The sequence below is a fragment of the Miscanthus floridulus genome, chromosome 8 (genome assembly GCF_019320115.1).
Source record: "Miscanthus floridulus cultivar M001 chromosome 8, ASM1932011v1, whole genome shotgun sequence".
NCBI classification, from domain to species: domain Eukaryota; kingdom Viridiplantae; phylum Streptophyta; class Magnoliopsida; order Poales; family Poaceae; genus Miscanthus; species Miscanthus floridulus.
This window is the reverse complement of record NC_089587.1, coordinates 11,738,553-11,764,675: the sequence shown is the minus strand read 5'-3', so window position 1 is coordinate 11,764,675 and position 26,123 is coordinate 11,738,553. Positions and strand designations below refer to the sequence as shown.

At 46.1% G+C, this 26,123-nt stretch overlaps 3 protein-coding genes across 3 annotated transcripts in view; 1 reads left to right on the top strand and 2 right to left on the bottom strand.

Annotated features, from left to right (window-relative positions):
• LOC136468563 (uncharacterized) overlaps positions 1-22,091 on the bottom strand; it is a 269,843-nt gene extending 247,752 nt beyond the window's left edge. The window contains exon 1 of the mRNA XM_066467087.1: positions 20,337-22,091. Within this exon, the coding sequence (XP_066323184.1) occupies positions 20,337-22,004 (1,668 nt within the window). The 5' untranslated portion in view covers positions 22,005-22,091. The remainder of the gene's footprint in view (positions 1-20,336) is intronic.
• LOC136475725 (tyrosine-sulfated glycopeptide receptor 1-like) lies at positions 10,704-15,277 on the top strand. Its single transcript, XM_066473316.1, has 2 exons — positions 10,704-12,912; positions 12,985-15,277. Exons 1-2 carry the CDS (start codon positions 11,545-11,547, stop codon positions 14,716-14,718), a joined length of 3,102 nt encoding a protein of 1,033 aa, XP_066329413.1. The 5' UTR covers positions 10,704-11,544; the 3' UTR covers positions 14,719-15,277.
• A 36-nt stretch (positions 22,092-22,127) lies between the features above and the next one.
• LOC136468562 (probable serine/threonine-protein kinase PBL28) lies at positions 22,128-23,096 on the bottom strand. The gene is made up of 5 exons (XM_066467086.1): positions 22,995-23,096; positions 22,681-22,785; positions 22,517-22,625; positions 22,279-22,424; positions 22,128-22,139 (listed from the first exon to the last, which is right to left on the bottom strand). Exons 1-5 carry the CDS (start codon positions 23,094-23,096, stop codon positions 22,128-22,130), a joined length of 474 nt encoding a protein of 157 aa, XP_066323183.1.
• Between the last annotated feature and the right edge of the window lie 3,027 nt (positions 23,097-26,123).

The following is a 26,123-nucleotide window of genomic DNA, read 5'->3' as shown; positions in this document are numbered from 1 at the left end:
TACAACATTTCAGTCAGAATAGTATTTTTCAGCCAATTTCAGCCAAGTTTCAGCAAGCCGAACAGGGCCAATTCATTAAATACAATCACTGTGAGGATTTTGTTACAACATCTTATGTTTGACTTCATTTTTCTTTGCGGTGGCGATGACCAGAAAGGAAAGATGGAACCAAGAGGCTGTCAGACATAATCCACTGCTCCCCATTCTCTCCTTGGTTTGAGACTGGTCGGCTCGGCCGACCACTCCCTGTTGGGAGTTGGGGACTAATCGGCTCTGCCGACCAGTTCCTGTAGCAGTAGCAGTATTGCAATAGACCACCTCTAGTACATTAGTTGATAGCTATTACATCATCCATGTCTTGGTAGTGGGCTGAGGTAAGCTTTGTACTGCTAGCAGTAGTTGGTATACTCTGTACCTTAGGAGTAGGTAGTTGGTATACCATGTACCTTAGGAGTAGGGAGTTGGTATACTCTTGTACTTAGGAGTAGGTAGTTGACCAACAACTATGTAACTGGTAGCGGTACAGCTAGAGTTGTACATATTCCATCCAAAGGGCAATGGAATACTTAGTTCAGTTGTCCCAAACCAAAGGGCAAGGCTTCAGGCAACGCTAGTGCCTGTGCTGAGTGTGTGTGCGCTGTTCTCAATCTCTTCTTCTACCTCTAGCCATAGTGAGTATGTGTGTGTGCTGGTAAGCTAGTTGCTTACCTGTGCAGGGCAGTCAGGGATCAACAAGTGGTATCAGAGCCGTACAAGCGCCGTCGCCGGACTAACCGCTGGCGATGACGGATGGTTTGGAGATGGGCGACAGCAATGACGCTGCTGTGGCTGTCCAACAATGACAGGAAGTCATTGTGCGCACGGTGCAGGAGGTCAGTGGCACCAGTTGGCCGACGCTGACTCGCACCAACTATGACGAATGGGCGGTGACCATGAAGGTCAAGCTCAGAGCCCGACGGCTCTAGAATGCTATTGACAAGGGCACCGACAACGAAGAAGATGACATGTCAGCGTTGGAAGCCATCCTCGCTGCTGTGCCAGCGGAGTACAGGGAGCCGTTGGGGGCGAAGAGCTCTGCTAAGGAGGCGTGGGAGGCCATTGCGGCGATGCGCGTTGGTTCCGACCGTGTAAAGAAGGCGACGGCCCAGCTGCTGAAGCAGGAGTACGCCAACCTCAAGTTCAAGGATGGTGAATCGGTGGAGGACTTCTCCCTCCGCCTGCAGACGCTCGATTGTGCATGGATTTTACTAGGGGCTCCCGCTGTATCTTGTGGAAGGGCATTGGCTCCCCCCACGACGACATCCAGGAGCCGGTGGCACGGGTGGTCACAGCGGCGCCCAACCAGCCCTTGCTGAACCGTCTTTTGCTGCAGTTCGTGCCCATGTTTGACGAGCCTTGCGGGCTGCCACCGGCGCAGCCTTACGATCACCGCATACATCTCCTTCCGAGCACTGCGACAGTCGCCGTCCGTCCCTACCGTTACCCACAACTGTAGAAGGACGAGCTTGAGCGCCAGTGCTCGGCCATGCTTGCCCAAGGGATCATCTGGCCGAGTACATCTCTGTTCTCCGCCCTGGTGCTCCTGGTTCAGAAGGCGGATGCGTCCTGGCGTTTCTGCATCGACTACCGTTCTCTCAACGCCAAGACATCCAAGGACAAATTCCCAATTCCGGTGGTCGATGAGCTACTCGACGAGCTCCATGGGGCGCGTTTCTTCACTAAGCTCGACCTGCGCTCGGGCTACCACCAGGTGCGCATGCACCCCGATGACTTTGCCAAGACTGCGTTCCGTACACACCATGGCCACTTTGAGTTCCTGGTGATGCCGTTCAGCCTTTCCAATGCTTCGGCGATGTTCCAGGCCTTGATGAACGATGTGCTTCGTCCCTTCCTGCGCAGGTTCGTCCCTGTGTTCTTCGACGATATACTCATCTATAGTTCATCCTAGGCGGAACATTTGCAGCACGTCCATGCCGTCCTCAGCGCCCTCTAGGCTCATCGGCTCCATCTCAAGCTCTCCAAGTGTTCGTTCAGGACGACCTCGGTGGCCTATCTCGGCCATGTCATCTCCGCTGATGGTGTCGCCATGGACGCCGATAAGGTGGCAGCAGTCGCCTCGTGGCAGGCTCCCCGTTTCGCTCGTGGCCTGCGCGACTTCTTGGGCCTCGCCGGCTATTATCGGAAGTTCATCCGCGACTTCGGCACAGTCATAGCCCACTGACACGCCTGCTGCGCAAGGACGCTTTTGCCTGGTCCGACGAGGCGGATGAGGCGTTTTAGGCACTCAAGCGTGTCGTGTCCACAGGGCCGGTGCTCCAGCTGCCAGATTTTGACAAGTGCTTCATTGTGGACTGCGACGCCTCTGGTGCAGGTTTCAGCGCGGTTCTCCACCAGGAGGCTGGTCCGCTCGCCTACTTCAGCCGATCGTTCGCTGCCCAGCACCTCAAGCTCGCTGCCTATGAACGCGAGCTGATTGGTCTGGTCTAGGCGGTTCGTCATTGGCGGCCTTATCTCTGGGGGCGCCACTTCCTGGTGCGAACAGATCACTTCAGCCTCAAGTACCTGCTAGATCAGTGCTTGTCCACTGTACCTCAACATCAATGGATCAGCAAACCCTTCGGCTTCGACTTCACCGTGGAATATCGCCCCGGTCGCCTGAACACGGTCGCTGACGCCCTTTCACGGCGCGACACGGAGGATGCCACGGTTGCTGCTCTCTCTGGGCCAACATTTGCCCTGCTGGATGACATCCGCTCTGCTACAGCAGCTACGGACGACGCGTGTCGACTCCTTCAACACCTATAGGCTGGGGACTTGGATGCTCCCTGGCGCCTTGATGATGGCCTCCTCCTCCATGGCTCCCACATCTTCGTTCCGGTGCACAGCGACCTGCGCCATCAGGTTCTTCTCCTGGCTCATTCGGCGGGCCATGAGGGTGTACAGAAGACGCTGCATAGGCTGCGGACTGATTTCTTCATTCCCGGTGATCGTGCCCTCGTCCAAGACTTCGTTCGGACGTGCAGCACTTGTTAGAGGAACAAGACGGAGTCTCTACAGCGCTGTAGCCCCTCGACGTGCCGTCCCAAGTATGGTCCGACATCTCCATGGATTTCATCGAGGGCATGTCCAAGGTCAATGGCAAGTCGGTCATTCTGACGGTGGTCTACCACTTCTCCAAATATTCGCACTTCATCGCCTTGGGCCACCCTTATACAGCGGCTTCTGTCGTCCGCGCTTTTTTCAACGGCATTGTCCGTCTGCACGGATTTCCCTCCTCCATCGTCAGCGACAGAGACCCGGTCTTCACAGGACATGTCTGGCGTGACATATTCAAGATGGCTGGTGTTACCTTGCGTATGAGCACTGCATTCCACACACAGATGGATGGTCAGTCCCAAGTGGTTAACAAGGTCATTGCCATGTACTTGCACTGTGTCACTGGGGATCGACCCCGTGCTTGGGTTGACTGGTTGCCATGGGCGGAGTACTGCTACAATACGTCCTTCGACTCCGCCCTTCGTGCCACTCCGTTTGAGGTGGTGTATGGCCGGCCACCACCACCCTTGCTGTCCTACCGAGTTGGGACGGCCCGGATGGATACAATGGATGCTCTCCTGCGTGACCAAGATGTTCTTGCTGAAGTCCGCGAGTGTCTTCTCTAGGCTCAGCAGTTGTCCAAGAAGTACTACGACGCTTCCCACCACGATCTGGAGTATGCTTGGGAGATTGGGTGTGGTTGCGTCTGCTCCATCGCACCGCTCAATCGCTCGAGCCTCAGGCCAAAGGCAAGCTTAGCCCTTGCTATGCCGGGCCGTTCCAGGTGCTGGAGCGTGTTGGCCGTGTGGCTTATCGGCTGCAGCTGCTGGAGGGTGCTCGCCTCCATGATGTCTTCCATGCCGGGCTACTTAAGCCCCACAAAGGTGACCCTCCTGCAGCGCCTGCTTCCCTGCCGCCGACATTGGATGGTCGTCTTCTTCCAGCACCCGACCGTGCCCTCCGTGCTCAACAACGGCGGGGTGATTGGCATGTCCTCATCAAGTGTCACGGCATGCCTGAAGATGAAGCTACCTGGGAACCGCTCCAAGCTTTCCGCAACGTCTACCCCGACTTCCAGCTCGAGGACGAGCTGTTTCTCCAGGCAGGGAGAGATGTTATGACCGGCATCCAGTATACCAGGCGCCGGTAGCAGCTAGGTGGCTGATGGCGCCCAGGATAGATGGCGCCATGTCTAGATGGGCTAAAAGACCAGTTATCTTTATTATCTTTACTATTTGCAAATTGCCCCAGATAGGTTATTTATTTCTTAAGATAGGTTTGATTAGAGGGGGTATAAATATCTGTAAACACTATTGATGGAATTAAGCAAGGTAAATAGCCTGGCGGCTACATACGTGACTTCCTTGCCTCCCTGCCTCCTCTCACGCACAGCCCTAGGGCAGCCGCAGCTAGCAGCCGTTGTCTCTTCCTCTTGCCGCCACGGCACCACGCCGTCGCCGAGAGATCAGACCTCGCCCTCCCCTCTTCCACCCCTACAACTTCCGCAGCAACTCCGGTAGGACCTCACGTCCTATCAGAAGCACTCTCAATGGCCCAGCATGAAAATCTTGTACCACTGTGGGGTTATTGCATTTACGGAAACTCCAGGTTCCTCATATATTCTTTCATGGAGAATGGCAGTCTGGATGATTGGCTTCACAACAGGGATGATGATGCTAGCACGTTTCTTGACTGGCCGACAAGGCTGAAGATTGCCCAAGGAGCATGCCGTGGCCTTTCCTACATCCATAATGTATGCAAGCCACACATTGTCCATCGTGACATAAAATCCAGCAACATCCTACTTGACAAAGAATTCAAAGCTTATGTTGCAGATTTTGGGCTGTCAAGACTGATCCTTCCAAACAAAACTCATGTTACAGCCGAGTTGGTTGGCACTCTTGGTTACATTCCCCCTGAGTATGCGCATGGGTGGGTGGCTACTCTGAGAGGTGATATATACAGTTTTGGAGTTGTCCTGCTTGAGCTGCTCACAGGAATACGGCCTGTTCAGGTACTGTCCACATCAAAAGAACTTGTCTCATGGGTGATGGAGATGAGGTCTCAGGGAAAGCAGATTGAGGTATTGGATGCAACACTCCACGGCACAGGACATGAAGAGCAAATGTTGATGATGCTTGAAGTTGCCTGTAAGTGTGTGAACCATGACCCTTTTATGAGGCCGCCTATAATGGAAGTAGTCTCATACAATGTTTTCTGATCGGCTTATCGTTCCTAATCGGTCTGGCACCGATTAGGACGATCAGGACGATTAATCGACGAACAAGACGATTAATCGACCTCTGATCGGTCTAATCGTCCATATAATCGTCCAGCATATAGCAGGACTATATAAGTATATATCATATATGTATGGTATATATATAATATACCATATACTATATATTGATATAGTAGACATCGAGCATATTTCTAGTTAGTTGGTTACTTACCTATGAGATCTGACTCCATATTCTTGTCCCAGCCTCCATATGTTTGCTGATTTACAAACTAAATAATTAAACACTGCAAACAACATTCAAAGTTTTTAAGATAACACTAGCTGCCATTCAATCAGCATTCAGCAGCCATCTAAATCTAAATAAGCAAATCATCATCCAAATTGAAGCCTCCTCCTCCATCTCCACCCGAGTCTCCATCCACCTCCATTCCTACTTCAGCATTAGATGCATCTGGCTGAACTTGTGATTCATGGTCATCATCTTCATCATCAGTGCTGATCGGCAAAGAGACCTAATCGGACGATTAATCGCGAGTAATCGGACGATCAGGTTTCTGATCGCTCTGATCGAATCAGAGGGCCTAATCGAGTGCTAAGTACCGATAAGGACGATTAATCGGACGATCAGAAAACATTGGTCTCATATCTGGAAAGCATTGATGCTGGCCTGCAGACACAAAAGTTGGTTGAGACTGAATGCAGCTAGAGTTACAAATGATAATACTGTATTTCAGTGTATGGAGTAGATGCATTTTCAGTAGAGAGATACCAGCCTTAACTTTTAAGTTTGACTAGTGTTAAAACTTCTAATGCATATGTACAGTTTGTTGCAGAGTTTGAAAATACTTCTTAAAAGAAAGATCCATTCCCCATCCCCGCTTCTTTGAGCTCCTTATTAGCTCAAGTAACGATACAAAGTAAAAACAAATGAAAAAAATCACCATCTTCATTGAGTTCCTTATCAGCTCAAATACTGATGTTATTGCATTTGGGTGCTGTTGTTCAGTTCTTTGGCTCTGATCCACTGAATTCAGAACTACTGGTGCTTAACATAGGATGTGGAATGAGTAAATGCCAACAATTCTTGGTTCAAGTATGAAATGGAATGGCCGTGCAGTATGATGATTAATTTTGAGACTAGAATAGAGCTGCGCAAGCTGACCAGAAAGTGACACAGTACACACACTATCAGTCTATCACTAAATGAATCTGGCCATGCATCCAGGCAATCCAAAGTTCAGTACCAAGTTACCAACCATGCAGGAGAAGTTTGACACAGCAGCATACGCGAGATGCGCTCACCATCCTCGGCATGTTTTCAACAGCCACCGTCTCCGTCCGAGGTTTGGAACCCAAGTGACGGCTCCCGCCGGGCGCCGGCGGCATTTCGTCGAACAGCATGAGCGCGATGCTTCCAAGGCTGCGGTGCCGCGTTACACGCCCCAGGGGGCAGGGGCTAGCATTGCGTCGAACAGTTGCAGACGCGCGCACGGGTATGAGCGCGGAATGCGAGGGCGCGGCGCGGGGTTGGTGCCTTGGTGGTGGTCAACTGGTCGGAGAGGTAGGAGGGCTGGAGGGGCAGTAGACACCAACTGTAATGTTTGCGGCCCGCCGACCTCCCGATAATCAAACTATCAAAGCATGGGGGCATGGGTCCGACGGTGCCGGCGCCGCGCCTGAGCACGTTTGATAGAAGGCCAGCTGAGCGATGTGTGGGGATGGGGTCGTCGTCTCGTCGGCGGTCGGCGGTCGCCGATGGCAGGACAATCTCATCCGCCAGCATGCCGCCGCCCGCCGGCCAGGAGATTTAAAAGAACGGTTTTTTTTTTTTTTTTTTTTTTTTTTTTTGCAAATATGTTAATTGTCATTCAGCTCCTTATATAGACTCTAATCGACCGAATTCAGAAACTATTTTTTGAAGAAAGAACGAAGAAGTCTTTTTTTTACCACTGAACTAAAAAAGTAAATATTTTTAAACTATAGAAACCAAACAAATTTAGCCCTCTAACTAATTTCAAAGCTATATATGTATTTATCTAAATAACAATAAAAATATGGTTTAATATCTACATATTCATAACTAATTCATTTTAAATAAGAAATACAAAAATGGTACTATTTTTTTTACAAAATACTTTATCTATTGGACTTCTATTTTAAGTTAATTGTATCTTATTTATTCATGTTTCTAGTGCTTTACTAATTGAAATCGTGATCATTATTTATTTAAATTATTGTTTGTACTTTACATTATGTTGACCACATGAATTGTTGATTGCAAGATGGTTGACTCCCTATCTCGTTCAAAACTTATTACCAAGGCAAGCCATAACAAATAAAGAAAAATGCTAACCATATATACTTTCTCCCTCTGTTTCAAATTGTAAAACATTTTGGTATTTATAGATGCATAACTTTTACTATGCACTTGTATATACGCTATGTCTAGATAAATAGTAAAAACAATGTATCTAGAAAAGTTAAAATGTCTTATAATTTAGAAAGGAAGTATAGTTCACTTCTATTTTGTCCTAAGCTAAACTTCTCTAATTTTGATACACTTTATAGAAAATATATCAACATCTATGGTATCGATTTAATTTCATCAATTTTGTTCGGCCGGTATTAAAGCCAGCTAAAGCTGTTTTGTTGTGAGAGAAAAATACTGTAGATTCTAGCTGATAAGCCGGCTGATAAGTTCAAGCGAACAGGCCCAATTAATATATGTTTTCTAAAAACTTGATTAAAGTTAAATAAATTTAACTTGGGACAAAAACAAAGCGAACTAAAATTTATAACTGAGGGAGTAATGCCTTAATAAGATCTCTATGTGGTCGATCATGGCATCTTGGCATATGTGAGGATGGTATCACCTTCAAGAACTTTCATGTACTTGAAGTATGTGGCTCCTTATTTTAGTTGATCTCGTGGTCTAATATAGCACAAAACAATAATTTTCATAAATAATGGGTGTTATAGCAAACAACAAAACACTAGAAAAAGGGCAAAAATACAATCCAAATAATTGTGTGTAGAGCACCGATAGATATTTTTTTTAAATGGTACCAATTTTGATTTTTTCTAATTTAAAATTAATTAATTAGATAACTTTTATAGATTTGTGTTACTTTTAGAAAAATACATTTATAGGAAAATCACATTTGAAACAGCTTAAAGGCTAAATTTGTTCTGGTTCCATAATTTGATGGCCAAAGATATCTAGTATTTGTGAACTAGACGTTACTTCGTTGGTAGATTACTTATGAGAATTACTTATGGTGAAACCTATCCATCTGAGTTGAAGTCTTCGATTTGGATCCTTGCACTTTTCTTGCTTTATTTTAGAAATTAATGGTGCTATTCTTCAATAACATAAAATGTGCCCGTTGACCTCTGGATACATATGGTGACTTCATCGATCTTAAGATCAACCAACAAAATCTTCTGGAGGCGTTTATAAAGGTAGGGTGTATGAATGCATGTATTCTTAAGGGTAAATATGCTTGCATATATGTGCCCCTTCTATCTCTATACCGTGTGATTAAAAAATGTTTTTGAGTTCGATGGCTAGACAGAACTCCTATAATAATCTAACGGTAAAAGATGGACCTCCTTCCTCCTTTAAAATGCCACGAATGTTTGATTCAAAGTTTTGTTTTCTTCCTTAGGGCTTCTTCAATGCGGGCTACAAATTATGTATGCCTCACGATAAAGGTGCAAGCCACGTAGGCATAGATGGTTTGGGCTCCTAACTAACAACGCAGGCAGCAAGTAGCCAGGCCCAGAACGTATGTCACTTTATTCCTGCTCAGAACGTGCGTACCCGGAAGTGGTCCCGAGGGACAAAGCCGCTCCATCGCCGCAACGCGTGCTCCAGTTGCTGCCCGCGCCTTTTGTCAGATGAAGCAGTCGCATCTTCTGCAGGAGCCTCTGACAAACTGCAAGACTACCATCTCCTATGACCTAGACACTTGGTGAAGACGTGGTGGACGGAGCAGCACGCCACCCTGTAGCGTTGGTGAAGAAGCCCTTGGAAGTCAGAAATAAGGGCAGAAACTCGGTCATCCATTTACGAGTCACGACGGAAAAGAGTTTACAGGGACGATACACGCATCCAGGAAAAAGCGGATACGAGTCTTGTCCAAAGTACAAAAGCAGGATCAGATTTCTGGTCCAAAGCATGGACTTGGGAAAGCAATAGAGGACACATCTGTTTGTCAATTGGGATAAAGCCGCACGGAATGCATGCTGACCAGAATCTGAACCTTGAAATGCATTTTCCACGAACCATATCACACGCTAGTAGGCCATACGCGTGCACCAACCATGCATACATGCAACGAGCACGGCATCCCACCGCAGCAACAACCAGCAGCATACGGCGAAGCGCGCTCGCTTTATTCGTGCTGCAATGTACGTGTGTTCATAGCATCTCGAGTTCACACGGCTGCTCCGGTTTACATTGTGTCAATTTCAATGTGCTCACAGAGATAGTGTATATACGTGTGTGTGTGTTCATAAAGATAAGTTCACGTACATATATACATGTAAGCGTCTATGTATGTATTGTAATTCATAAAAAAAAATATAGTAATTCACGTATGCATATATACATTGGTTCTTGGGTTCAAGCACACATGTGGCAACGATGAAAAACTTTCGACGGGCAATGATTTTACCGATAAATTGATAGCCTCTCGTCGCCTGGTGGTTCGTCAGTCGCCATCGTCATGCTTCGCAGGATCCTGCAGGCCGACCGCTGAGTAGTCGGAAAGCAATGGCTGTAGTGCTGCAGGTGAGCTGGTTCAGCACCAGCAAGCAAGCGGAGAGAGACGGAGAGTAGAAGATTTAGGGGAGGAAAATGACGTGGCAAGCCTGACCATTGTTTTCGTAACCATAATCTTGCTCCGTGGCGGAGCCAGAAGCTTTTAGGAATCCAGGTAATATTTATTATAAAAAAATATTTACCTAGCAAATTATAATGTTCTTTAATACAAAGAAATTTTTTCTTTTAAATTTCGTCGACAAGCTCGGCCGGGCAGTGCCTTTGCTATTGGCTGTGCCACGTCATCAAAACCACCTAGACATGATGCCACCCCTAAACCGGTTTTGGTTTAGAACAAAACATGAAAAGCAATCTTTTGATTTTTTTTTGAGAGAGTTAAGTAGACGATTTCATAGTTTTTTTTATAAGAGACGATTTCATAGTTGAGTGTTACTTGAACCGACGCTAATTTGGACCTATTCCAATAGCATACCACCATCCAATAAATATATCCGGTAACAACTGAATGGTGTGGCTGCCAAAGAAACTGTTTTCTTTGCACCAGATACAAGACATTTGGCATGTTCGCTGGTTGGTTTCTGGGCTGATAAGCCCGGCTGATGCTGGTTTGTTGTGAGAGAAAAACACTGTTGACTGACTAATAAGCCCTGGCTGAAACCAACAAGTGAACAGGCTGATTATAGCGGCCTCCTCTCAAGTGGACAGGGCTGCTTCGATTTTCACCATCTTGATTATATATATAATTGATAGATTTATAGATAACGTAGTATACTGCAAAATGGCAGCCGACACCCGAGGTCAACTAAAGCAGAAGAAACAAGGGCAAAATATTGAAGCGGTTCATGCACACGTGAGCACCACATTTTGGTCAATGAAACAGTTGATGAAGATGAAATGACAACTGCTGGAAAAGTCTATCATGCTGCTTGGGGACCCAAATTGGCCACAACAGCACTGAAGAGTAGCAGCATTAAGTAAAGACTAAAATAATGAATATTTGTATATTAAATTATTAATATGAGATCGAATCACCATCTAAAGTTATGCATATCCTGCAACGAATCAATAATCACATAATCAATGGGTGGGTGTGTACCAAAGCAGCCTTTTATTTGCGCAGAAGGTTTGGACTTTTTCATAGATTATCACATATATACCAGGCTGGCTCATCCAAAACGTGAAGGTCTGACCGTGTGAATCAGCCGGGAAGCTGCTACCTGCTGCGGCAAATGCGCCGGAAACCTGTGTGGATGTGTGCCCAGTTGCCCACAGCAACCATGCAGTACTTGACCCAATTTTCATTTCCTGCGGCTGCAAGCCTGCAACAGATAAACAGGACAGAATCAAACTGGGGGCTGCTTCTTGTCTCTTCTTACCTCTTCTTCCTCCTCGCGCTCTTTCCTCATTGGGCATCGTCATCCAGTCAGCAGCATCAGATACAAGCACCTGCTTTGATGCTAGTTTCATTCATCACGAAGCCATGCAGCAGCAGCAACCAGTGCATCCCTCATGCGAGTACATCAAAGGATTTCTCAAACCTTTCTTAGGCCTCGCGCTTGCGCTTTTGCTATTCGCCTTTCTCCCACCCACAAGCTCGTGCTCGGAGCAGGAGAGGAGCTCCCTCCTTCAGTTCCTCACTGGGCTCTCGCAGGACGGCGGCCTCGCCTTATCGTGGCAGAATGGCACAGACTGCTGCGCATGGGAAGGGGTAGGCTGCGGCACGGATGGGACAGTCACTGATGTCTCCCTTGCTTCGAAGGGCCTTGAGGGGCACATCTCAGTGTCCCTGGGTGAGCTCACCGGCCTGCTGCGCCTCAACCTGTCACACAACTTGCTGTCCGGTGGCCTGCCGATGGAACTGATGTCGTCCAACAGCATCGTTGTCCTCGATGTCAGCTTCAACCGTCTCAATGGAGGCCTGCGTGAGCTACCTTCATCAACCCCTCCCCGTCCTCTGCAGGTACTGAATATCTCCACCAACTTGTTTACAGGACAGTTTCCATCAACTACATGGGAGGTGATGACCAGTTTGGTTGCACTCAATGCCAGCAACAATAGTTTTACCGGACAGATACCAAGTCATCTCTGCAGTAGCTCACCAGCCTTAGCTGTAATTGCACTCTGTTATAACCAATTCAGTGGCCTCATTCCTCCTGGGCTTGGTAACTGCTCCATGCTCAAAGTGCTCAAGGCTGGCCACAATGCTCTCAGTGGGTCACTCCCTGATGAACTCTTCGATGCTGCATCATTAGAGTACCTCTCTTTTCCTAACAACGGTTTGCATGGAATGCTTGATAGTGAACACATTACCAACCTCAGAAATCTGGCTCACCTTGATCTTGGAGGTAATAGGCTAAATGGAAACATCCCAGATTCCATAGGTCAGCTCAAGAGATTAGAGGAACTCCATTTGAACAACAACATGATGTCTGGGGAGTTGCCATCAACTCTAAGCAATTGCACAAATCTCATAACAATTGACCTCAAGGTCAACAACTTCAGCGGAGAGCTTCAGAAGGTTAACTTCTTCAACCTGCCCAATCTGAAAACATTGGATCTTCTATACAACAACTTCACCGGCAAAGTTCCTGAAAGCATCTACTCATGCAGCAAACTGAATGCATTGCGGCTTTCGAACAACAACTTACATGGGCAGCTTTCACCAAGAATAGCCAATTTGAAGCATCTTGTTTTCCTGTCACTAGTTTCCAACAATTTTACAAATATCACAAATACGCTTCAGATCCTCAAGAATTGTAGGAATCTCACCTCCCTACTTATTGGAAGCAACTTCAAGGGTGAGGACATGCCAGAAGATGAAACAATTGATGGTTTTCAGAATCTTCAGGTTCTTTCATTGTCTAATTGCTCATTGTCTGGGAAAATACCTCTTTGGCTATCTGAGCTCAAAAATTTGCAGGTGCTGCTTTTGCACACAAATCAACTCAGCGGGCCAATACCTGCCTGGATCAAAAGCTTAAAGTCACTTTTCCATCTAGACATATCAAGTAACAAGCTTACAGGGGAAATACCAACAGCCTTAATGGAGATGCCGATGCTAACAACAGAAAAGACTGCAACCCATTTGGATCCAAGGGTATTTGAGCTACCTGTTTATAAAAACCCATCACTCCAGTACCGGATAACTAGTGCTCTTCCAAAGCTGCTGAAACTTGGTTACAATAACTTCACTGGTGTGATTCCCCAAGAGATAGGTCAGTTGAAATCACTCGGTGTAATCAATTTCAGCTCGAACAACTTATCAGGAAAAATACCACTGGAACTCTGCAACTTAACAAATCTGCAAGTGCTAGACTTGTCTAACAACCATCTCAGCGGTGCAATCCCATCAAGATTGAACAATCTACACTTCCTCTCTGCATTGAATATTTCTTACAATAACCTGGAAGGGCCTATTCCGAACGGAGGCCAATTCAGTACATTCTTGAATAATAGCTTTGAAGGGAATCCAAAGTTGTGTGGCCCTATCCTCCTTCGCAGTTGTAGCTCAGCAGTCGCACCAACAGTCTCAACAAAGCAACAGAGTAGGAAAGCTATTTTTGGGATTGCATTTGGTGCGTTCTTTGGAGTTGTTCTTCTTTTGCTTCTGGTATATCTCGCTGCCTCGTTCAAGTGTAAAAGTTTGATAAACAATAGCAAGACCTGTAATAACGAAGATGTAGAAGCAACTTCATACATGTCTGATTCAGAACAGTCATTAGTGATAGTGCCAAGAGGAGAAGGCGAAGAAAACAAGCTCAAATTCGCTGACATTGTGAAGGCCACAAATTACTTCCACCAGGGAAACATCATAGGCTGTGGAGGCTATGGTCTAGTCTACAAGGCTATATTACCTGATGGGACCAAGCTGGCCATCAAGAAGCTTAATGGTGAAATGTGGACCATGGAAAGGGAATTCAAGGCAGAGGTTGAAGCACTCTCCATGGCCCAGCACGAGAATCTTGTGCCACTCTGGGGTTACTGCATACAGGGAGATTCAAGGCTCCTCATATATTCCTACATGGAGAACGGCAACCTGGATGATTGGCTTCACAACATAGATGACGACGCCAACACATTTCTCGATTGGCCGATGCGGCTCAAAATTGCACAAGGGGCAAGCCGAGGCCTTTCTTATATCCATGATGTCTGCAAGCCTCACATTGTCCACCGTGACATAAAGTCCAGTAACATCCTACTTGACAAAGAATTCAAGGCTTATGTTGCAGATTTTGGGCTCTCAAGATTAGTCCTTGCAAACAAAACTCATGTCACGACTGAGCTAGTTGGCACTCTGGGCTACATCCCACCTGAGTATCGGCAAGGATGGGTTGCGACGTTGAGAGGTGATATGTACAGTTTTGGAGTAGTTCTACTTGAGCTGCTCACAGGAAGGCGACCTGTTACGGGCTTGTCTTTATCAAAAGAACTTGTAAAGTGGGTGCAGGAGATGAAATCAGAAGGGAAGCAGATTGAGGTCCTCGATCCACATATACGAGGCATGGGGCATGACGAGCAAATGCTGAAGGTTCTTGAAATTGCCTGCAGGTGTGTCGACCATAATGCGTGCATGAGGCCAACCATACTGGAAGTAGTCTCATGCCTTGACAGTATAGACCCCAACCTCAGGATGCAAAATTCAGTTAGGATATAATGCAGTTAAACGTGATTCGCTTGTAGCCCATTGTAAGCTGCATAAATGTAGCTTCCCACAAACTACTATTCCTGACAACCTCATAATTATTTTTGTACAGCTTCTGACATATTGTCATTTTAGGTATTCTTTTGTAATTCGTTGATTGTCGTTTTTCCATTTTCCCAAATTATGTTGTAGCATGAGAAACAAAGAACGAAAATCTATGATACATTATGCTCATCTTCAGCATTGGTATTTGGGAAAGTCACACCAAAGAAGAATTGGATAGAAGAATGGAATTCAGGAGCCAATTGCAATAGTGCAAGGGCAAAATTAATTTATGCATCACTGACTGCTATACTAGTGTTAACTCAAGGCACTAAGAGGGGTACTCCCATATGCATCATATTCTGCTAAAATGGGGAAGGACCGCTATATCACCAGTTTAATCATGTAAATACCGTACAACAGGTAGCGAAGTAAGGAAATCAAGGAGTAAACAACTATGAAACAGTTAATTTTTCTTTTAAGAAAAGCAAAAGAGATCAGTAGAGCTAACCACCACCAAGTTCTCACACCGCCCTCTTACGTCTGCATTTCTGCAGCAACCACCACACCTCTTCTTGGTTTTATACTTAAACGGTTAAACCCCAATGCCCACATGGGAGTTCGATCTTGTATGGTTGTTCAATGTTAGTACATATTTTCCTAGCTACACTTTCACTGCGTGTAGTTACCAAAACAATTGCGTTCATGCTATCACCAATATTCAGCTTGTCCTTCAAATCCTCTAGTTGAAGCTGATTATCCTCCCAAAGGTCATCTAAAACAATTAGAATCTTCTTACCAGAAAGTAGTTTTGTGAGGCGACTACTTATTGTCTCTCTCTCATTAGCTTGGCTCCCCATTTCAGATAGCTGTGAAATTATAGAGTTACAAATCTTATTCAAGTCGAAACTTGGGGACACATGAACCCACACTCGAGAGTAATATTTAAATTTTGTATCATTGTAAATCAATTTTGCAAAGGTTGTCTTGCCAATGCCTCCAATACCATATATAGGAAGGATAGTGATGATATCTGGTGTCATGCCCTCAAGTAAAGAATCCATTAATTTATTTTTCTCATCTTTTCTCCCTACAATGAGTTGTTCTCCTACACTCCATGATGTTTCGCATACATCAACAAATTCCAGCTCATTGTACTTAGAGCATGTCATCAAGTTGAAATTTTGGTGTTGATCTGTCATCTGTCTTGATTTCTTTCTCGTATTTTTCATCTCACTATTCATTGTCAACCCAGAAGTAGTTTCATGATATCCTCGTTTTTCAGGAAGCTGCAAGATTTTAATTCAATTGCCAACACACTGGTTAAATATATATATGGTGGATATTGTTAGTCATTTAAAAGACACTGAACAATATCGAAGGTGAGACTTCCACTACCAAGCTCTTAAAACTTTCATTCAAATAAAAGTAATTATATATTGTGAGATCATTATTCATGATGGAATTTAGCATCAGGATTTTGTCGTAAATATAAGTATTTATTTATATACAGGGGGTCAAAGTTAATAAGGTTTCATTAATAGCATGAATCATAAAATGATTTATCTTTGTAATTGGAGGAACCGAGGAAGTAGTATTTTAAATATCACCATACATGTAGCATTTTTGTTAGCCAATGCACTAACTAAGCTATATACCAATTCAACCTAAAAAACTACAACTTATAAGGGTTAGTGCAGTATGTTGCTGATATTAATTAGTGTTTCATGTGCCTACAACAAAATTTCAGTATGGAAGTATGACAAAGTATGCTTCAACGGTAGGGAAAAGAAACATCTATGCAATAGTAGATTTGATCTTTCTCCAAATAATGTGTTTCATACAACTACAAAAAAGTTTTTTTTGGAGACAAGCCCTCTGATTAACGGAGGTAGACGTCTTTTGGTGCCGCCTATGTAAATGGCCACTAAAGCCCTAGCTAACAATCATCTCTAGTAACCATTTACAAAGGCAAGTGTTTTAAGGAGTCTCCCTCTATATATTCATTATGGTCACATTCAGATGCCCACTTCTGTTAGACAGGCGTTATAAGAAGACCGCATCTTTAAATGACTTTTTTTTAGAATCTTTAAATGACTATTTTAGAGGCGAGCCTCTTAAAAGTGTTGTCTCTAGAAATCAACTAGCAGAGGCAACACTCTTAGGAGGTCCGCCTATAGAAATAGTTGTCTCAAAAAATTATAACATTTTCATATGAAGTTGAATAAAATTGAACTTTATACTAAAATTGTATACCTCGACACGATTTACATCTTTGTAGTTTGATATGTTTTTCATTTGAAATTATGTACAGCCCAAAAATTCGTTTAAAGTTCTAATATTTTGAAATTTAAAATTTAGAATTTTCAAGCAAGCTCAATTATTTACACCGTCTGCTGCCACTCTTTTAAAATTCAACATGTCCTAGTCTCCTGTGTCTTTGCAAGGCAGGTGTGGCTGTTTATTCTCCAAAAATTGGGCCTGGCTGCCCTTTTGTCCTCAATCTACTACCACTTTTCTGCAGCTGGTGGAATGGCGTGATCAGAGATGTTCCAATGGACAGAAGGAAAGGGCTAAAATCCCTCGTCATCCTTGTGGCTTGGGAGATTTGGAAACATCGAAACACTTGTGTGTTTGAGGGTGATAGACCTTGTATTTCGATAGTGTTACAGGCTGTGGCAATTGGCAAATGAGAGTAGTTCGTGGCGTTTGGTTACTGTGTCAGCTCATCAGGTCGCTTAATCTTGGCACATAGGTTAAGGTCTGTTTGGTTGATTCTGAGTTTTTTGTAAGTGGTGCGTCTGTAACTAAACTTTCACGGGAGTTGACCACCGGCCTCTCCTGGTTTTTTCTCTCTTTTTAATGAAATGACACAAAGTTCTTGTGTCGTTCGAGAAAAATTATTTACACTGTCTAAACCGAAGTTGTAGTTCTCAATGTGATTTACAAATTTGTAGTTGACATGTTTTTTATATTTGGAGTCATTTAGAGTAATTTAGCAAACGACCTTGGCTGTTGACAAGGTTTATACCAAAGTTACAGTGCTCGAAACGAACTACAACATTGTAGTTGATAAGTTTTTTATTTGAAATCATTTAGAGTCACAAACATTCAATTTTTTTAAATTATCATATTTTGATATTCAAATTTTCAAAATGTTTCTAATAATCTCAGAAAGAGACACACGCTATACCAAATTATAGACGTCTGCCTTTGTTAATTGATTTATAAAGGTTCTGTAAATGCTAAGAGGCGGGTGTCTTACAAAGGCTGCTCGCCCGACTGCCTACAGATAGCCCATTAAAAGAGATCATTTGCCAAAAAGGTAGTCGGCCTTGCTTCTATACATTGAAAATGTCTACTCTATAAATCCCTTTTGTAGTAGTGACCATTAATATGAGGTTTAAAGGTAGAAAATTGCAATTTAATGTCGTGCTCTTGAATTATGGAGGTATCAGTATTGCTAAGCAACAGCTCCTGACAAAGTGGGAAATGATTATGAAATGAAGGGAGAACATGATTGCAGAGTTATTGAAATGGTTTACTGACATAAAGTTCCACTCTACGGCTTTACACAAGAACTTTCACTTAGAACTAAGTACATTTTGATTACCTTGCCAAAGCCAATCTCTGTCTTATCCAACGTATGGATGATCTGCACAATATTGGGCCTTTTCTGGCTATCCTCTTCCATGCAGGTCAATGCTATCTGAGTGCATATCTCTATTTGGAGGCAATATAATTCGAAGGAACGACTGCATGTTTCTGGTAAATTATTCCTCCAGATTTTTTTTTACCTAAAAAGGCAAACTGTTAATCATGGCTGATACTATCCAAATGTAAATGTGAACGGTATTAGTAGATTAATAAAATATGATCTTCTTAAAGAGAAAAATCATGTCTCACAAAATCAATAAACTTGTCGTTAGGCATGTCTGCACGTATCGAACGGCCCTTAGGTCCTGACACTATCTGTATCAAACATTTTGGAAATTGCACCTCTGTCGATGTATTCTGGTGGCTGGTACCCACTGCATTGCATCAAATACAACTAATTTATACAACAACAACAACAACAAAGCCTTTAAGTCCCAAACAAGTCGGGGTAGGCTAGAGTTGAAACCCATCAGAAGCAATCAAGGTTCAGGCACGTGAATAGCTGTCTTCCAAGCACTCCTATCTAAGGCTAAGTCTTTGGGTATATTCCATCCTTTCAAGTCTCCTTTTATTGCCTCTACCCAAGTCAACTTCGGTCTTCCTCTGCCTCTCTTCATGTTACTGTCCTGGCTTAGGATTCCGCTACGCACCGGTGCATCTGGAGGTCTCCGTTGTACATGTCCAAACCATCTCAACCGGTGTTGGACAAGCTTTTCTTCAATTGGCGCTACCCCTAATCTCTCACGTATATCATCATTCCGAACTCGATCCTTTCTTGTATGACCGCAAATCCAACGCAACATACGCATTTCCGCGACACTTAGCTGTTGAACATGTCGTCTTTTCGTAGGCCAACATTCTGCACCATACAACATAGCAGGTCTAATCGCCGTCCTATAAAACTTGCCTTTTAGCTTCTGTGGTACCCTTTTGTCGCATAGGACACCAGACGCTTGCCGCCACTTCATCCACCCTGCTTTGATTCTATGGCTAACATCTTCATCAATATCCCCGTCCCTCTGTAGCATTGATCCTAAATATCGAAAGGTATCCTTCCTAGGCACTACTTGACCTTCCAAACTAACATCTTCCTCCTCCCGAGTAGTAGTGCCGAAATCACATCTCATATACTCAGTTTTAGTTCTACTGAGTCTAAAACCTTTGGACTCCAAAGTCTCCCGCCATAACTCCAGTTTCTGGTTCACTCCTGTCCGGCTTTCATCAACTAGCACTACATCGTCCGCGAAAAGCATACACCAAGGGATGTCCCCTTGTATGTCCCTTGTGACCTTATCCATCACTAAAGCAAACAAATAAGGGCTCAAAGCTGACCCTTGATGTAGTCCTATCCTAATCGGAAAGTCATCCGTGTCTCCATCACTTGTTCGAACTCTAGTCACAACATTGTTGTACATGTCCTTAATGAGCCCGACGTACTTCGTTGGAACTTTATGTTTGTCCAAAGCCCACCACATAACATTCCTTGGTATTTTATCATAAGCCTTCTCCAAGTCAATAAAAACCATGTGTAGGTCCTTCTTCTTCTCCCTATACCGCTCCATAACTTGTCTTACTAAGAAAATGGCTTCCATGGTTGACCTTTCGGGCATAAAACCAAATTGGTTCATAGAGACCCGCGTTATTGCTCTCAAGCGATGCTCGATAACTCTTTCCCATAGCTTCATAGTATGGCTCATCAACTTAATTCCCCGGTAATTCGTACAACTTTGAATATCTCCTTTATTCTTGTAGATCGGTACCAATATACTTCTCCTCCACTCATCAGGCATCTTGTTCGATCGAAAAATATGGTTGAACAGCTTGGTTAGCCATACTATAGCTATGTCCCCGAGACATCTCCACACCTCGATTGGGATACCATCCGGTCCCATCGCCTTACCTCCTTTCATCCTTTTCAACGCCTCTCTAACCTCAGATTCTTGGATTCTCCGCACAAAGCGCCTATTGGTGTCATCAAAAGAGTCATCCAACTGAAATGTTGTGTCCATATTCTCACCATTGAACAATTTGTCAAAATACTCATGCCATCGATGTCGGATCTCATCCTCCTTCACCAAGAGGTGCTCCCTTTCATTCTTAATGCACTTAACTTGGTTGAAGTCCCGTGTCTTTCTCTCACGAACCCTAGCCATCCTATAAATGTCCTTCTCTCCTTCCTTCGTACTCAGATGTTGGTAAAGATCCTCGTATGCTGTACCCTTTGCCACACTTACAGCTCGTTTTGCAGTCTTCTTTGCCACCTTGTACTTCTCTATGTTGTCCACACTCCTGTCATGGTACAAGCGTCTATAGCATTCTTTCTTCTCTTTAATAGCCCTTTGGACTTCCTCGTTCCACCACCAAGTATCTTTAGCCTCGCGTCCCCTTCCCTTGGTTACTCCACACACCTCTGAGGCTACCTTCCGAATGTTGGTTGTCATCTTGTCCCACATGTTGTTTATGTCGTCTTCTTCCTTCCAAGAGCCCTCTTTGATAACCCTTTCCCTAAATACCTCTGACGTCTCCCCTTTCAGTTTCCACCACTTTGTTCTTTCAATCTTAGCTTGTTTATCCCTACGGGCCCGTACCTGAAAACGAAAATCTGCCACCAAAAGCTTATGTTGAGAAACAACACACTCTCCTGGTATCACCTTGCAATCCAAGCATGCTCGTTTGTCCTTTCTTCTTGCGAGGACAAAGTCAATCTGGCTACAGTGTTGTCCGCTACTGAAGGTCACTAGATGAGATTCTCTCTTTCTAAAGAAAGTGTTGGCTATCATCAGGTCAAAAGCTACCACGAAGTCCAGAACTTCCTCCCCCTCCTGATTCCTACTACCATACCCAAAACCTCCATGAACTGCCTCGAAACCTGCGCTTGTAGTACCTACATGCCCATTAAGATCTCCTCCTATAAAAAGCTTCTCACTACTAGGTATAGCTCTAACCATGCCATCTAAGTCTTCCCAGAACTGTCTCTTAACACTCTCGTCGAGGCCTACTTGGGGGGCATACGCACTAATTACGTTCAAGGCCATATCACCAACGACAAGCTTGACTAAGATAATCCTATCTCCTTGCCTTCTCACTCCCACCACACCATTCTTGAGGCTCTTATCAATCAAAACTCCTACTCCATTTCTATTCGCGACTGTCCCTGTGTACCAAAGCTTGAAACCTGTATTGTCCACCTCCTTCGCCTTCTGACCCTTCCATTTAGTCTCTTGAACGCATAATATATTTACACGCCTCCTAGTCGCGGTATCAACTAATTCTCTTAACTTACCAGTAAGTGACCCTACATTCCAACTACCTAAACGGATCCTAGTTGGTTCGACTAGCTTCCTTACCCTTCGCACCCGTCGACTCAGATGCGAAGACCCTTGCTCATTTTTCATTACACCCGGACGCCGATGTAGCGCGCCACTAAGGAAGCGACGACCCGATCCTTGGTTACTTGACACCATGCCCAGATCACGACACGGCGCGTCACGGGGGTGACGACCCAGCCCTTGCCCATTTAACACCATACCCGGGTTCCGATATAGCGCGTCGCTAAGAGGGTTACGCCCCAACGATTTTCTTTCGGGTTTCATCTCCATTAAAGTGACTAAGTTTTTACATTGGCTCGCCACGCCTAACACAACCCTCCTCCTTTACCAGGGCTTGGGACCTGCTATGCTGGGACACCAAAGGCGCCCCACCATAGGCGGAGTTAAATACAACTAATTTATAATCTGCACATTTTTTAGGATAACAAAAGGTATATGTCCACATGAGGTATTCAACTTACAGAGTTCCTAGGGGGCTTTGTGTGGTCCGTGTTAGTTCTTCATTAAAGATCTTGGACAAACCAAAATCTGCAATCTTTGGTACCATGTTCTCATCTAATAGTATGTTACCAGGTTTTAGGTCCAAGTGGTAAATAGGCTGTCCCAATTCCTCATGAATATATTTTACACCATCACAAACCCCTTTAATAATTTTGTATCGTGTATGCCAGTCAAGCCCACAAAAGTCATCTGCCACATTAAACAAATGAATTAGTAATCAAAATACATATATACATGACAACTTCTTTTCATGACATAACAAAGATGGTGCAGCTGCATACCAGAAAGATGATTTTGAAGGCTCCCATTGGGCAAATACTCAAGGCAGAGTGCAATATGTATGTTTTCAGCAGTTACTTTCATTCCGTTGAAGTACTGAGATGTTTTTTTCTATTTCAAAGCAATAGCCAAAAATCTGTACAACATTTTGATGCTTAAGCATAACGAGTTTATCAAGCTCATTTCGGAATTGCCGGAAACCAAGATCTCGATTGTCATAAGGACGATTAATCTTCTTCACAGCAACAACCTCTTTGGTTTCAGTAACTCCCTGTTAAAGAAAACAATGTATCAGTACTCCCTGTTAAAAAATAGAATGTTATCAGTATACAGTAAAGGAAAAGAATGAAAAAAATGTAAACTCCTGCTTTTGTGTTTTGCGTGTTATTGTCAAGAAGTTTGACCAAGACGCTGCTTAGTGGTTGACCGAACTTCTTAATACTATTTTTCACCTTAAAATCCTGCATCATAAGTTTTTACCTTATACACAACCCCAAATGCTCCTCTACCAAGTATCCTTTCATTGGAGAAATCATCTGTAATTTGTCTTAACAGCTGAAATGTCACATCCTCTGGATTCATAATTAGCTTGTTTCGTAGCTCGCTGTCCTTGCTATTCTTGCTGCTGTAGAGTTACAAAGGCCCTTGGGTCATAAGCAACTTGATGGAGCCGTAAGCAAATAAATCTCGCACGAACAAAAATATTAGCGTTCTATGATTCTATCTGTATAGTACGTAGGGCTATTACCGTAATGTAGCTTGGTCAACTCGATCTGCTTGTCCTCTCTCCCATCAGCAGCTTGCGTGTCCATTCAAAGCTCCTGCAGTCCTCCTCCTGCTGCTGCTGCTACCATTATGGATAATAATGAATAAGACCAGCTTAAGAGTTACGTACAACTAACGGATGATAAATATATGTAACCAAGGCAGCACGCCAATAATCCTGGTAGTGGTAGCTTTGATTTGGAAGCACATTGAATTGAAACACGTACGGTGATTGAATAGCTAGGCTAGCTCAAGATCAAAGGATGAAACCTGACAAGGGAGCAGCACTGCTCAGGCCAAGGGGATCCTTGCATTGATGGGACGGCCGCCGGGGCTGCAGACGAGCTCAGTTGGAGAAGCGATTAAAGTAGACGCACAGGCAGCATCCCGGCGGTGAAGTGAGGTAGGCAAAGGCGATGATGGTAGGCGGTAAGCTACTGTACTAGTGCTAGGTGAGAAAACAATTACCTACCACACGAGAGGTGCTCGCTCTTGGTCTTGGACCCTGCATTCTGAATTCTAATGGATCACGGACTCACGGGCAGGTTTACAGCTTGCAAACAACCAAGAGGCTTTTACATGCATGCCATTAAAAAAGTTTGTAATTACATATAAGCCATTAAAAAAATTGACCGCACACTAGTGCCATTGTTCTGAACTTCTTTGCTCTCCAAGCCATTCCGTCGGTGATCTGTTTGTTTTTCACCGTTACATGTGGGCCCGGTCAGTATAAAGGTCCAAAATACCCTTCTGTCGTGCCCTTTCTCTTTCCATTTTTTTCCGTATACAAATCACTACAAACCCTTTCTCTTTCCATTTTTTCATCCGCCGCTCGTTTCCTCCCCATCGGATCTCAGGAAAGTAGTACCAGCGCCGGCGCCTCCTCCTTCCCCACCGGCGGCGGCGCTCCTCCCTAACCGGCGGCCACGGCTCCTCCTCCCCCACGGCGGCGGCTCCTTCCAACCGGCGGTGCCGCCCTCTCCGTGTGCGGTGTCCATGGCCTCCACGGCAGCGGCGGCGGCCCTCCCTGTCCACCTCGAGGACGGCAGCGGCTCTCCATGGTCACCTCTGCAGCGGCAGCGCCCTCCATGGCTAGATTGGGTGTGGCGGCGGCGCCCTCCATGGTCACCTCTGCATCTTCGGTGGTGGTCGCGGCTGCTCCTTCCCCATCGGCGCGGGTCCCTTCCACCGCGGTGGCGGTGGCATCGTCCTCAGGTCTCTGGTGGCTCATCCCTGCCAGCGCGGCTAGCCCCAAACGGATCCAGTCAACGACGACGGCGGCCGGGGCGGAGCTTCCCCGCGCCCGTGCTCGCTGCGGCCGGGGCTAGGCTGGGCGGCCGCGCGGAGCAGCGGCACCGAGGCTGTCACCGAGCTCCGCCGAGCGGAGCTCTTCACCTCCTGCGCCGTGCGCTGCTCCTGCCCCGGGCGCTCCCCAGCAGCCGGAGGTGGTCAGACCGGCACCTCCGCTCCCGTGCGTGGCCAGGGGCGAGACTGACGATGGCCGAGCTCCGACGAGCACCCGTCCGCGCCCACCGCCGGATGCGTCCCGCGCCGTCGGTCGCGACACCTCCAGCGCCGCCCTGTCCCCGTGCGCCCCGCCCCACGAGCTCCAGCCGCCATGGCCGCGTGCGCCCCTGCCCGCCATGGCCGTCGGCCGCGAGACCTCCAGCGCCACCCTGGCCCTGCGCGCCCCGCCCCGCGAGTTCCGGCCGCCATGGCCGCACGACCGCGTGCTCCCCGAGCCGCGTGCGCCCATGCGCACGCTCGCCACACCCAGGGCCACGCGGTCGGGAGCAGCCCGGCCTGCAGTGGACGCCGCTGCTGCTGGCCGCGACGGCCTGCACAGCTGAGCCTCGCCGCCCTGCCAAGCCGGGAGCCGATCCCGTCGTCCGCGACCTCGTCAAGCCGGCGTTCGGGTCCGCGGCCACGCCACCTCGAGTCCGCCTCCCGCTCCACGCGCTCACGGCGTACCGTGTCAAGTGCTGAGGCTGGCGTTGGCGAGCAGTGTGGACGAGAGAAGGGTATTTTGGACCTTTGTACTGACCGGGTCCACATGTAACGGTGAAAAACAAACAGACGACCAACGGAATGGCTTGGAGAGCAAAGAAGTTCAGAACGATGACACTCGTGTGCGGTCAATTTTTTTTAATGCATACATGTAAAAGCCTCGACAACCAAACCCCCGGCACAGTGTACAGAGTACAGACCAGTCACAAACGCATCGACCCCTCGATCCCGGGGTCATTTTCGACCATGTTTCTCAATCCCGCCCGGAAATTCTATGACCACAGACCTCAGTCTCAGAAAAGAAAATGTCATCCTCGTTTAGAGTAAGATCATCTCCAACAAAGACTTAAGCCCCGTTTGGATCAAAGGAATTTCAAAGAAAAATCAAAGGAATCAGAAAACGGAGGAAAGCAAAGTGAGCCTTTGGAATGAAGGAAGCGTCGGTTACTTTTGTTTTGGAACACTCCACTCCGATCTCTTGTTTTTCACACTTCCTACATCTCAGTCGCCAGAGATTGAGGTGAGTGTTCAGGCCACGGCTTCTTCTTCCTTCTGGTTTAGAAGGGAGGGCTTGGGGAGGCAGGCAGGCACGGCGGTGGTGGCGGGTTGGCTGGCGGCGAGCTCGGCGGCGCCGCCGGACAACCGGATGGCAAGAGTTAAAAGTTAAAACGGGGGCGGGGGCGGGGGCGGTGAACTTCGGCGTTTTCCTTGTATTTAGCACGGCGGCGGTATCTCCGGCGGCGGGACGCCGCCGGGGCTGGAGGAGGAGGGCGGGAGGCGGGGGCGTCGGAGAACAGGCTGGAGGAGGCGGGAGGCCGGCTGGAAGACGACGACCCG

Coding starts and splice junctions, on each gene's coding strand:
- LOC136475725 (XM_066473316.1), top strand. CDS start 11,545: ATGCAGCAGCAGCAACCAGTGCATCCCTCATGCGAGTACATCAAAGGA. Junction 12,913..12,984: donor ATGGTTTTCAGAATCTTCAG/GTTCTTTCATTG, acceptor AAAAATTTGCAG/GTGCTGCTTTTGCACACAAA.
- LOC136468562 (XM_066467086.1), bottom strand. CDS start 23,096: ATGAATCCAGAGGATGTGACATTTCAGCTGTTAAGACAAATTACAGAT. Junction 22,786..22,994: donor CATTTGGGGTTGTGTATAAG/GTAAAAACTTAT, acceptor TTTCTTTAACAG/GGAGTTACTGAAACCAAAGA. Junction 22,626..22,680: donor GAAATGAGCTTGATAAACTC/GTTATGCTTAAG, acceptor GCTTTGAAATAG/AAAAAAACATCTCAGTACTT.